Source organism: Quercus lobata, chromosome 6 (genome assembly GCF_001633185.2).
Source record: "Quercus lobata isolate SW786 chromosome 6, ValleyOak3.0 Primary Assembly, whole genome shotgun sequence".
NCBI classification, from domain to species: domain Eukaryota; kingdom Viridiplantae; phylum Streptophyta; class Magnoliopsida; order Fagales; family Fagaceae; genus Quercus; species Quercus lobata.
In genome coordinates this window covers 48,014,442-48,027,457 of record NC_044909.1, presented here as the reverse complement: position 1 = coordinate 48,027,457, position 13,016 = coordinate 48,014,442, and the positions used below count along the sequence as shown (strand labels likewise).

The following is a 13,016-nucleotide window of genomic DNA, read 5'->3' as shown; positions in this document are numbered from 1 at the left end:
TTACTTCAAGTGTTAATACCACCTGTAGGGGTAACATTTCCAAAGTCAACAATGGGCCTTGGGCCCCACACGGAGCCCAACCATGACAAAAAGGGAAAATGGGGACCAAGAGGCTTCTAGCCCAGTCCTGTTGAGCCCAGTTTATTTTAAAAGACGTCCAAGGAGAAATGTCTCCTCGGACACACAAATATGGGCCCAATGTGCGCCCCCTCCACAGTGAAGAACCATCCCAGACAAACGTGGGTAGTAGGATGAGCCTCACACAGCAGGAAAGAGGAAAATGTAAGACGTCCAGGGAGAAGCCACAACTGTCGCATTAAATGCAAGGAAGCTACTTTTTCAGCCGCATTAATGTGGAGAAGACAGGGGAGCAGTGTTACATTGGCTAGTGCAACTCACAGAAAGACAAGGTGGATGTCCGATGGGACAGGCACTCAAGTGAAGGTCCAAATGGTTAACAAATGTAAGGTCCTTATCAATTTAAGGAGGCTATATAAGAGAAGGAAATCCCCATGAAGAAGGGATCGGAGAATTTAGAGAAAAAAGATAGAGAGGTTAAAGAATTCTATAGTCTTTAACCAGAGCAAGAGGTGCACTTATACGTCTACTCGGACTAGTATCCTGTAAAACTTAAATGGAATATTCTCACGTTCAGATTGTTGCATGGTATACAACTAACTAACGTTCACTTCGTCCAGCCCTAGTTCTGTAAACCGCTCTCTACAAATTCATTGTCTAGGGACTTTTGGGTCAGAACCACTTACTTGTTGGGTCTGGGCCCCAAAAACCGCCCCTACAATTGGTGCCGTCTGTGGGAAGAACTTGTGTCTCGACAAATGAAACTGTAAGAAATGGAAGGATCAGGTCCGCGCCAAATCGGACGTGCAGATTCCCAACGGCAGGACAATTTCATGAATCTCGAACGAGAAAATGACCAAGATAATCAACGAGAGGGCAGTGTGAACACCTCTCACACGAGTAGAAGCCGCTCAAAAGGGAAAGATCATGCATCCCATAAGTAAAACGATCGAAATGCTCTACAGCAAGAGATTGATGATTTGAAGAAGAAGCTGCGCTGAGCGTAGCGAAGACGTCCTTCACCCGGCTCGAACACTAGCAGTGATGAGGATAACGAATACAGGCGAAGATCAAGAACCCCTCCGAGCGAGACTTTTTCCTATGAGGAAGAGCGTCCTCACAAACGCGGCCACAAAAGCCCATCTTACCAAGGCCTGGCCAACGATGCCATGAGCAAGGCCCTGGATCGCATCTCCTAGTCGCCTTTCACGCGTAGAATAGAGAGGGCAGTGCTTCCTCGGCGGTTCCATCAACCAACGTTTGCCATATACAATGGTCGGACTGACCCAGTAGAGCATGTAAGCCAGTTTAATCAGAGGATGGTCGTCCACTCCAGGGATGAGGCGTTAATGTGTAAGGTGTTTCCGTCCAGCTTGGGACCTATGGCGATGAGATGGTTTGATGCCCTCCAGCCGAATTCCATAGATTCCTTTAAACAGCTGACACAGGCTTTTGGTTCCCGCTTCATCACCAGCAATAGAGTCCCTCGGCCCCTCGATTCCCTCCTATCCTTGTCCATGCGGGAAGGAGAGATGCTGAAGGCCTACTCAGACAAGTACTGAGAAATGTATAATGAGATAGAAGGAAATTACGATGACGTCGCCATTAGTACGTTCAAAAGAGGCCTGCCGACAGAGCATGGCTTAAGAAAGTCCCTCACTGGGAAGCCAGTCACCAGCGTGCGCTAACTCATGGACAGAATTGACAAGTACAAAAGGGTCGAGGAGGACCAGCAGATGGGGAGGGGTAAAGCGAAGGTTGTCCCTCAAGAGATGAGGGACTTCAGGTCAGACCGCTTTAATAGCAGTAACAGGCCGAGAAGAGACTACGCGGAACAGTCCGGATCTACTGGGGCTCAGGCAGTCCATGCTGTGTTCCGAGAACCATTACACAAGATCCTAGAGAAGGTGAAGTGCGAACCTTTCTTTCAATGGCCGAACAGGATGGCAAGTGACCCCTCAAAACGTAATCAGAATCTGTATTGTGCGTACCACCAAGAGCCAGGTCACACCATCGATGATTGCAGGAATCTGAAAAACCATTTGGATCGGCTTGTCATAAAAGGGAAGTTGAGGGCATCTGTTGCATCGCTCTGAAGGATGGCAGGAACAGTCAAATATCGAAACCAGACAAAGCACATTGAGGCCACCCATTGGCACAATAAATGTCATTCATGTCGCGCCTGGAAGGACTGGTTCCAGCCCTTTCAGAGTAATGTCAGTGGGCAGGTTCCCGACTGAGCCGGACGATAGGGAATCCAAGAGAGCCAAAGTGAGTGCCACGCCCTTAATCGGGTTCTCAGAGGAGGATAAGCAGGGAACCCTTCAACCACACGATGATGCCCTAGTCGGCACGCTCAGAATTGGAAGTTATAACGTGAAAAGGGTGTTAGTTGATCAAGGCAGCGCCGTGGAGGTAATGTACCCTGATTTGTATAACGGGTTGAAATTGAAACCAGAAGACCTGTCGCCATACAATTCCCCTCTGGTCAACTTTAAAGGAAAAACCGTCACCCCGAAAGGCATGATTAGGCTGCCTGTGCAAACAGACTCAGACGTGGTAGAGGTGAACTTCATTGTGGTAGATGCGTACTCCCCCTACACAGCTATTGTGGCCCGACCGTGGCTTCATGCACTGGGGGCTGTGCCATCAACCTTGCACCAAAAAGTGAAGTATCTGTCAGGAGGTCAAGTCAAAGAAATAATAGGGAACCAAGGAGTGGCTAGGCAATGCATGGTGTCGGCAATCTCACGACGACCAAATAGTGAACCTTCCACTTCAGCCGAGAACGGCTTATAGCAATTAATGATCCCGGTCCCAACTGCGGGTGGTGGAGGACAAGCCTCGGAGGTGAGCTGTGAGGAGCTGGAGAAAGTACTCGTCGGATCAGACTCTGAGAGGTTTTTTCAGATCGGCTCAGAATTACCACCACAGGAGAAGTCAACACTAATTGATTTTCTCCGACGAAATGTGGACGTATTCGCCTGTGATCCCTATGAGGCCCCCGGAGTAGACTCAGATCTCATATGCCATCACCTTAATGTTAACCCAGCTATAATGCCTAAGAAGCAACCTCCTCGACGACCGTCAAAAGAACATGCAGACGCTGTGAGAGAAGAGGTCGCAAAATTGAAGAAAGCTGGGGCTATCAAAGAAGTATTCTACCCCGAATGGTTAGCCAACACAGTCGTGGTAAAAAAGAAAAGCGGGAAATGGTGGGTCTGCGTAGACTTCACGGACTTAAACAAGGCCTGCCCGAAGGATCCTTTTCCAATGCCACGTATAGACCGATTGGTAGATTCGACTGTCGGACACCCTTGAATGAGTTTTTTGGACACCTTCCAGGGCTACCATCAGATATCCCTAACTGCCGAAGACCAAGAAAAAACTGTTTTTGTCACCCCAGTCAGAAACTATCATTATAAGGCGATGCCCTTCAGCTTGAAGAATGCCGGGTCGACCTATCAAAGGATGATGACTAGGATGTTTGAACAGCAGATGGGTAAGAGTGTTGAAGTGTATATAGATGACATGGTGGTAAAAAGCAAATTGGTGGTCGACCACATCAGAGATCTCGGCGAAGTCTTTCAAATTCTAAGAAAGTACAAGCTACAATTGAACGCATCCAAATGTTCATTTGGGGTGGGATCAGGAAAATTCTTAGGCTATATGGTGAACCACAAAGGAATAGAAGTTAACTCTGACCAAATAAGAGTCATTCATAGCCTGCAGCCTCCTCGAAATCCCAAAGAAGTCCAAAAGCTCACCGGCATGATAGCTGCTTTAAACCATTTCATCTCTCGCTCAGCGGACAGATGCAGGCCTTTCTTCCTCCTATTGCACAAGTGGAAGGGCTTTGAGTGGACTGAGGAGTGTGCTTTAGCTTTCCAACAGCTCAAGGAATACCTCGCCCGACCACCGATTATGTCCAGTCCCGATGCCGACGAGGTGTTGTTCGCCTACATCGCAGTAGCCTCTCATGCGGTGAGCTTAGTGCTAATCCGAGAAGACAACGGCACGCAGCGACCCGTCTATTATGTGAGCAAATTGCTGCAGGAGGCAGAGACCCGGTATCTCCCCCTCGAAAAAGATATCTTGGCCGTCGTACAAGCCACGCGGAAGCTCCCCCACTATTTTCAGGCACATACAGTAGTTGTGCTAACTCAACTTCTGTTGAAATCCGTCCTCCGCAGCGTTGACTACACAGGTAGAATTGCAAAATGGGGAACGATCCTGGGCGCCTTCGACATTAGATACATGTCTCGCACCGCCGTAAAGGGTCAGGTCCTCGCTGATCTAGTAGCTGAATTTGCGGAGCCCACCCTAAAAGGAAAGGAAGTGTCGGGATCACTAAGTGCTGGTAAGAAACTAATCAGCACAGTCTCTCAGCATGAACACAACTGGTGGAAAGCACACATCGACGGTGCAGCGAACCAAAGGGGCTCAGGGGTGGGGCTCGTTCTAATCTCTCCCGAAGGGATAACCATAGAAAAGTCGTTGAGGCTCGGATTCTCTGCCACAAATAACGAAGCCGAGTATGAAGCGCTATTGGAGGGAATGTCAATGATCCAGAAATTGGGTGGAAAATTTGTAAACATGTTCTCGGATTCGAGACTCATCGTGGGACAAGTAAACGGGGAGTTGGAGGCAAAGGATGAAAGAATGCAAGAGTACCTGGCCCGGGCTAGGCACCTGCAGACCCATTTCTATCACTTCCGTTTAACGCATGTACCCAGGAGTGGGAATACCCAAGCTGATTGTCTCGCAATGCTGGCTACCTCCTCGGCTCAGCCCCTTCCTCGGGTTATTTTAGTTGAAGATCTCTATCGCCCAACAACAGGGAAGGCCAACGAAATTCAGGTAGACAATGTCAGGGCAGGACCTAACTGGATGGATCCTCTAGTGCTGTTCTTAAAGCACGACACCTTACCAGACGATAAGGTTGAGGCCGACAAAATTAGGAGGAAAGCTTCTCGATTCTGGCTGTCCGAGGACTCCAAACTTTACAGACACTCGTTCTCGGGGCCATACCTGTTGTATGTGCACCCAGAGGCTACTGAACTCATCCTGGAGGAGTTATATGAAGGAATTTGCGGAAGTCATACGGGGGGTAGATCCCTATCCCACGGGCCATAACGCTGGGTTACTGGTGGCCGAGCATGCATAAAGAGGCTCTGGAATATGTGAAGAAGTGCGACCAGTGCCAAAGGTTCGCCCCGAACATACACTAGCCAGGCGGAGAACTTAACCCGCTGTCCAGCCCTTGGCAATTCGCACAATGGGGTCTAGACATACTAGGACCATTCCCCAAAGCGGCAGGGAACAAGAAATTTCTTCTCGTTGACACCGATTACTTCACAAAGTGGGTCGAAGCTGAGGCACTGGCAAACTATTATCACTAGGTTCGGGACCCCGCACATCCTGATCTCGGACAACGGCCTCCAGTTTGACAGCAAAGCCTTCAGAAAATACTGTAATGAGCTGGGAATTATCAATCAATATTCCACACCGGCCTACCTACAGGGTAATGGACAGACGGAAGCCATCAATAAAACCATAGTGAATAGGCTGAAAAAGAGGTTGGACGATGCAAAAGGGAGGTGGCTTGAAGAGTTAGCACACGTCTTGTGGACATACCGCACCACGCCTCGCAGGTCCACAGGAGAAACCCCCTTTTCAATGACCTACGGAGCCGAGGCTGTCATCCCACTGGAGATAAACTTCCCAACATAGAGGACTACTGCCTTCAGCCCCATTGCAAATAACAAACTTCTGGAAAAAAGCTTGGACCTCATCGAAGAAAAAAGGGAAATTGCAATGGTCCACCTAGCATACTATCAGCAAAAGCTCAAACAGGGTTACGACGCCAAAGTGAAGTCAAGACCATTGGCGCTCGGGGATCTAGTACTGAGGAAGGTCCTGGGCACCGTGAGGAACCCTACATGGGGAAAACTCGGACCAAACTGGGAAGGCCCATACCGTATCACTTCCGTAGCCAGCATAGGAGCTTACTTTTTGGAAGATTTGGATGAACATGTAGTGCCACGCCCATGGAATGTAATTAACCTGAAAAGATACTGTTATTAATGAAAGACATCATTCTTGACGCCGCATTACTGTACAGCTACTTGGATTAAGTGTTAAACAGAACCCAAGTCCTGCCTGGCTCTTCGGACCACAGACTTAGGGGAAATTAACCTCGCAGCAATTTTCACTAAGTGTTAAACAGAACCCAAGTCCTGCCTGGCTCCTCGGACCACAGACTTGGGGGAAATTAACCTCGCGCCAATTTTCACTAAGTGTTAAACAAAATCCAAGTCCTGCCTGGCTCCTCGGACCACAGACTTGGGGGAAATTAACCTCGCGCCAATTTTCACTAAGTGTTAAACAGAACCCAAGTCTTGCCTGGCTCCTTGGACCACAGACTTGGGGGAAATTAACCTCGTAGCAATTTTCACTAAGTGTTAAACAGAACCCAAGTCCTGCCTGGCTCCTCGGACCACAGACTTGGGGAAAATTAACCTCGCGCCAATTTTCACTAAGTGTTAAACAGAACCCAAGTCCTACTTGGCTCCTCGGACCACAGACTTGGGAGAAATTAACCTCGCGCCAATTTTCACTAAGTGTTAAACAGAATCCAAGTCCTGCCTGGCTCCTCGGACCACAGACTTGGGGGAAATTAATCTCGCAGCAATTTTCACTAAGTGTTAAACAGAACCTAAGTCCTATCTGGCTCCTCGGACCACAAACTTGGGGGAAATTAACCTCGCAGCAATTTTCACTAAGTGTTAAACAGAACCCAAGTCCTGCCTGGCTCCTCGGACCACAGACTTGGGGGAAATTAACCTCGCAGCAATTTTGTCTAATTATCGACTATCATTTTTTACATATTCATTCACTCATGCTTGGTTTTCAACAGTTAATGGCAGAATAGACATTCATTCATGATGAAAACAGAAGAGAAAGTAAAACAACAAGATTTAAAGGAAAACGACACCTTTCATTAAAATCCAAAAGCGATCCTTTTACAAACATTAACAGAACAAAATATAAAGGGTAAAACAAATAAAATCCTACACTACTTTCCTAAGTCTGAACCCTGAGTAGGCCCGGGTTGATCGTCTACTGCCTGGGGTCCCGGAACAGTCTCTTTAGCCTGTGCAACAACCTCCCTGATTGAAAGACTGTCCTCGGGCAACTTGTCCTTCACGGCCAGCTGCGTATCCTCAGCTTCAGGCATAGGGGAGTCCGAGGCTAAGGCCTTCGTTGAGAGAGGCTCTTCAGGGGCAACCACGTCGGCGATCTCACGAACATCCTCTGGAAAAAAGATGTTCTCAACTTTCCGGAGATCGGAGTCCGTTGGGACTGCTACGCAATCCAAGGCTACACCCCAAGACATGGTGATGTAATCCCTGCATATAGGGGTGTCAATTCGGGTTAGCGTGTCGGGTTCGTGTCGTGTCGAGGTAGGGGTATTAGACTAAATGGCTCAACTCTAACCCGACCCATTTAATAATCGTGTCAGGATCCTTCAACCCTAACCCAACCTGTTAATAAGGCGGTTGACCTGACCCAACCCATTTGACACGTTTAATAAACGAGTCGTGTTGGGTTGACATGAATATAACACAACCTATTTCAACCTGCATAATATTAAATATAACATCCAAGGGTTATGAATTTTTGTTGTTTTTCACTAATGGATATACGGATGTTATGGATCCAAGGGTTATGAATTCTATAATCCGCAACATATGAAATACACTTTTTGTTGCTTTTCAGCATTTGCATCTTAACACATGTCTATAAGATGGCCAACAAGCATAATAATATAATATCAAGTTGTCTTATTATCATTCAAAGAAACTAAAACAAGTGGACCATATCATGCAATCAAGAAAAACACAAGGCACATGGGTTCAAAGTTTACTGTACAAAAGCTGAAAAGCATCATTCAGAAGAAAAAAAAAAAAATATTAGAGAGAGAGAGAGAGAGAGATAACGGGCTTGAGAGTTTACACTTGAGTTTAACTGTTGAGAATTGGCGTGAGAAGAATAATACGGCTGGAATAAAAAAAAAAATAGATATTTATAAGAAGGTTTAGAGGTTTAGGGTTTGTAGGGTTTAGAGATTTATGGTTTGTGAAGTTTTAATTTTCAGTTATATCCCTTGTAAATTTTTGTAATTACTTACTTTTCTTTTTTAATTTAAAATATATTATGTATATAAAAGGTATTTGACAAATGTAAAATAAAATAATTATTTATATGTTATACGAGTTAAACGGGTTGTGTTAAGTGGGTCATTTCGGGTTTGACACAAATAAATTGACGTGTCAAACGTGTCTATTGCGGGTTACGCGAGTTGACCCGCTTATGACACGTTTCTTATCGTGTCGTTTTCGAGTTGACCCGTTTATGACCCAAACCCATTAAGGCCCAACCCTAACCCGAAAAAAACCGTATTGGGTTCGTGTCGTGTTCGCGGGTTGGGTTGAACATTGACACCCCTACCTGCATACAGCGGCCACCTCTTCGGTCAGCCTGATCTCAGTGTCCCTGACTCCGCCATCATAAGAGGTTGCCACTGCTTTCTCGGCCGCCTCCCTGGCCAGGCGGGCCTCTTCCTTGACCTTCGCAAGCTCGGCTTTGAGATCTGAAACCGCCTGCTTATCTGTCACGAGTTTTTCCTCAGACTGGCAGAGCTATTGGTGTAGATCCTCAGCTTGCTTAGTGGCGTTTCTAAGGCCGGCCTCCGCGCTCGCACGACCCTTTTTTGCCTCCTTTACTTCATTGCTCAGGCGATCATTTTCCTGCCTGAGGTCACCAGCGGTCTTCTCGGCAGCACAGCGGGATTGAGCCTCACTGTGAAGGTCCTCACGAGCCTTTTTGGCCCATTCCTCAGCAACAAAGATTTGTTGAGTGACCTGCGCCAGAAAAGTAAAGGCCAAATTAAAGAGAATGATGAATAAACAGATATGTAATAAGAAAACGAGGTAGGAGAAGCTTTCACTTACCATGGCTATGTCCCTCTTCAGCGACATGAAAAGGTCTGGTTGCCGAGTATCCCGGAGACCCCTCATATCGCGAGGCAAAAGAAGAGGCTGTTGCAGGGCCTCAGCCAAGAATGACGCCTGCCTTCGTTGGGATTCCCACCGGGTCGCATCCCAGGAAATTGAGGCGCCGTCCAATTCGAGCCATGGCAACCATATCCGCTGCTCCCTCCGAATAGCCGCCTCGTCTCGGCTATCAATGGACCTGATCCTCTTCTCCTTAGGCTCTTTGGTCTCTTTGCCTTTCTTCTGAGGCTTGACCTTTTCGTGGCCAACCTCACCCTCCTCTAATTCTTCCACAGGCCTTTTACTCCTCAAATTGGGTATAGGTTGCAATGCCGCATCCAACGTGGAAGGAGGAGGAGGAGGAGCCTTGGAGGTAGGCTGTTCCTTTGGGACATCCTTGAAGGACTGCCCTTTGTTCCTGTTGGAAAGGAGGCCCCTGAGACCAGACCTTGGTTTCAAATCCATTCCTTCTTCCTCGATCTCTTGACTGGTATCGACTTGCGCAAATACTAAACCAAGATCAGGGGCTGCCGAGGAGCGGTCTAAATCCGAGTCAAAGTCCGAGAACTCTACTGGCCTGGCCGACACCTCTCCTTCCTCGGCAAAATGGAACTGATCTATCTGATCTTCCAAAGATGAGTGCAAGGAACCGGCTTCTTCCGCTGGGACAACTACTGCGGGAAAAGCACGCTGAGCAGGCAGCTGGACGGGAGGTAAATCTCTCGAAACGAGAAAACCTAGTACGGAGACATCGATTCGTGCTAATCGCGGACTGCCAGCCCTGATTGCTTGACCGGCGTCCACTAGAGCACGAGTAAGGGGCTCGTAGTCCAAAATCAGAGGTGCAGCCCGCAATTGCCCGTCTGTACTCACGTAAATTTCAGACCTTAGAAGGAAATTGAGTGCTGAGACGTTGACCAAACTTAGCCGAGGAGTCGTATGCACCTTGTTTGCAAAGCTCAAAGAAAGGGTTACGTTAGTCCGAGGAGGCAAACAAGCGAAATCAAAATTGAAACAAAGAAAAAGAAAGATCAAAACTAAGATCCCTTTCAAGGGATCTAACTCTATGGTTCCCCACCTGGTTTTCCTGCCCTGACCGGGCAGTGAATACCATCGTGCCATGGTCCGGAGACGATCAAAAGGTCGTCCTTCAAGTCTTTGTTAGACTTGGGAAGGCAGGATATCAACCTCACCTCATCGGACCTGGACTTCAAGTAATATGAGTCGCCGAGGCTATGCAATTCATATAGATGAACCACGTCATACCATGAAAGGTCGAGGTTCATTTGATCGTTCAAGACATCTACGCACCCCAAAATCCGGAACATATTCGAGATGCATTGGTGAGGGGCCAACCTATGACCACGCAAATAATCCCTAGTTATCCTCCCCATAGGGATGGTCATTCCTCCTTCCACAAAGGCTATCACGGGAATGGCAACCTACCCCGTCCTCCTCTTGATTAAGACTTCCTCCAAAGAACAATACTCTAGGCCTACTTCCGGCGGGATACGGTACTTAGCCCTGAAGCCTTCTATACCGGCCGGGGAATCTACCATTTTCTCAAGCTTACCCATCCCCCTAATCCTAGGTGATGCGAGGACGACTTACTTAAGGAATAACGTCGGAAAAGGCAACGGAAAAGAAATGTGCACTTACGAGTGAGGAACTTGCAGGAAATCTTCAAGGGGACGACTGCGAAGGCTTGAACACTTTGAAAGGGAAAGTACTGGAGTGCTCTGAGTGCTTGTTCAAAAATGAGAAGGAAATGCCTTTGAAAAATCTTATATATCCGGGAGAAACTGGACAGACATACTCCTGCCTAGAGAAATGGAAATGATACCAACTGTTGATCTAGCATCCAACCGTCGGATTGAAAGGATATAAAACCGCTAAAAGCAATAATTAGCACCTCATGGGTCACTAAACACCTCTGTCATTAATGAGGCACGTGAGAAGCATATCTCCGCACGGGTGAAGCAGGAATCCACAATAAATAATCCTATAAATGTCAAAATCCCGCCTTTCCTCCTTGGACAAGAAAGAAAGAGCCGGAATTTTGAGTGGCTATTGTAAGGGTAAAATTCCCAAAGTCAACAATGGGTCTTGGGCCCTGCACGGAGCCCAACCATGACAAAAAGGGAAAAGGGGGACCAAGAGGCTTCTAGCCCAGTCCTGTTGAGCCTAGTTTATTTTAAAAGACGTCCGAGGAGAAATGTCTCATCGGACACACAAATATGGGCCCAATGTGCGCCCCCTCCACAGTGAAGAACCATCCCAAACAAACGTGGGTAGTAGGATGAGCCTCACACATCAGGAAAGAGGAAAATGTAAGACGTCTAAGGAAAAGCCACAACTGCCGCATTAAATGCAAGGAAACTACTTTTTCAACCGCATTAATGTGGAGAAGACAGGCAAACAGTGTTACATTGGCCAGTGCAACTCACAGAAAGATAAAGTGAATGTCCGATGGGACAGGCATTCAAGTGAAGGTCCAGATGGTTAACAAGTGTAAGACCCTTATCAATTTAAGGAGGCTATATAAGAGAAAGAAATCACCATGAAGAAGGGATCAGAGAATTTAGAGAAAAAAGAGAGAGAGGTTAAAGAATTCTATAGTCTTTAACCAGAGTAAGAGGTGCACTTATACGTCTCCTCGGACTGGTATCCTGTAAAACTTAAATGGAATATTCTCACGTTCAGACTGTTGCATGGCATACAACTAACTAACGTTCACTTCGTCTATTGCAATAATTTGATATTAATTCTTTTACAATCTATTACAATAACAAGCATGAAACTGCAACAAATAAATCATTGCAATAACTTGGTTTAAATTATTTCATAGTCTATTGCAATGACAAAATGAAGTTGTAGGGACACAATTTTTAATGATCCAATCCCTGTTGGTCAGGTCTTGGCCCAAGGAGTCCCACACAATGAATTTCTTGTAGAGTATAGATTAAAGAACTTAGTTTCAGTTAGCTTAGACGATTTGTTGCATGAGCCATGGGAATACAGAAACAAGAATGAAGAAGATGGACATGAAGGGGGAAATTTTATTCATGGGCATACAGTGAAATTTTGCTCCTATGTTCCTTCTCTCTTTTTTCCGTCCCCCTCTCTTGGGGGACTCTTACATATTATATAGGCTCTCTTTTATCATCTGGGCGACTGGGCCTTACACTTGTTGATCATCCAAACCCCTACTTGAGCACCTGTCCCATTAGACACCCTTATCAACTCTTTGTGAGTTGCAGTGGCCAAGGTAGCACTGTTTAGGGGTCTTCTCCTCATTAATGCGGCCAGGAGAGTAGTTGTGATGCATTTAATGTGGTGGTGGCAGCCTTTGATGAGATATTTCAAGTTCCCTTCTTTTTCACGTGTTTAGAGGATGGACTGCAGTGGCTGGGGCGCACCTTTGATCCGGATTTTGCAATGTCTGAGGAGGATTTACTCCTCGGACTCGTTTTCTTTGTCTTTGGGCCTAAACAAAGAATGCCCGGGCCATGACGTCTCCTTGGACGGGCTCAGGGCCCAGTCAGCTTATTATTCTGGGCCGGTCCCCACAGAAGTAATTATTTATTACAATGAAGATATTATTGCAATAATTTAATCCGACTTATTTTGACAAATTATTTGCAATCTATTACAATAAGTTTTGTAAAGTAATAGTATATCTACAAGATATTCAAAATAGTAAATTGTTTATTGTAATAATATATATATATATATATATCATTGCATCAAAGTTATTATTAAAATATTTAGAATTTATTGCAACAAAAATTTTTATTGCACAAACCTATTACCTCAAATTTTATTGCAACATCGTATCAACTATTGCAATGACTCTAATGTTATTGCAACGGTTTTTTT

General features: G+C 46.3%; 1 protein-coding gene across 1 annotated transcript; it reads left to right on the top strand.

Moving 5' to 3' along the window:
* The first annotated feature begins 2,292 nt into the window (after positions 1 to 2,292).
* On the top strand, positions 2,293 to 2,877 carry LOC115950403. Its single transcript, XM_031067607.1, has 2 exons — positions 2,293 to 2,446; positions 2,537 to 2,877. The coding sequence occupies exons 1-2, from the start codon at positions 2,293 to 2,295 to the stop codon at positions 2,875 to 2,877; spliced, it is 495 nt and encodes a 164-aa protein (XP_030923467.1).
* Positions 2,878 to 13,016: the final 10,139 nt, after the last annotated feature.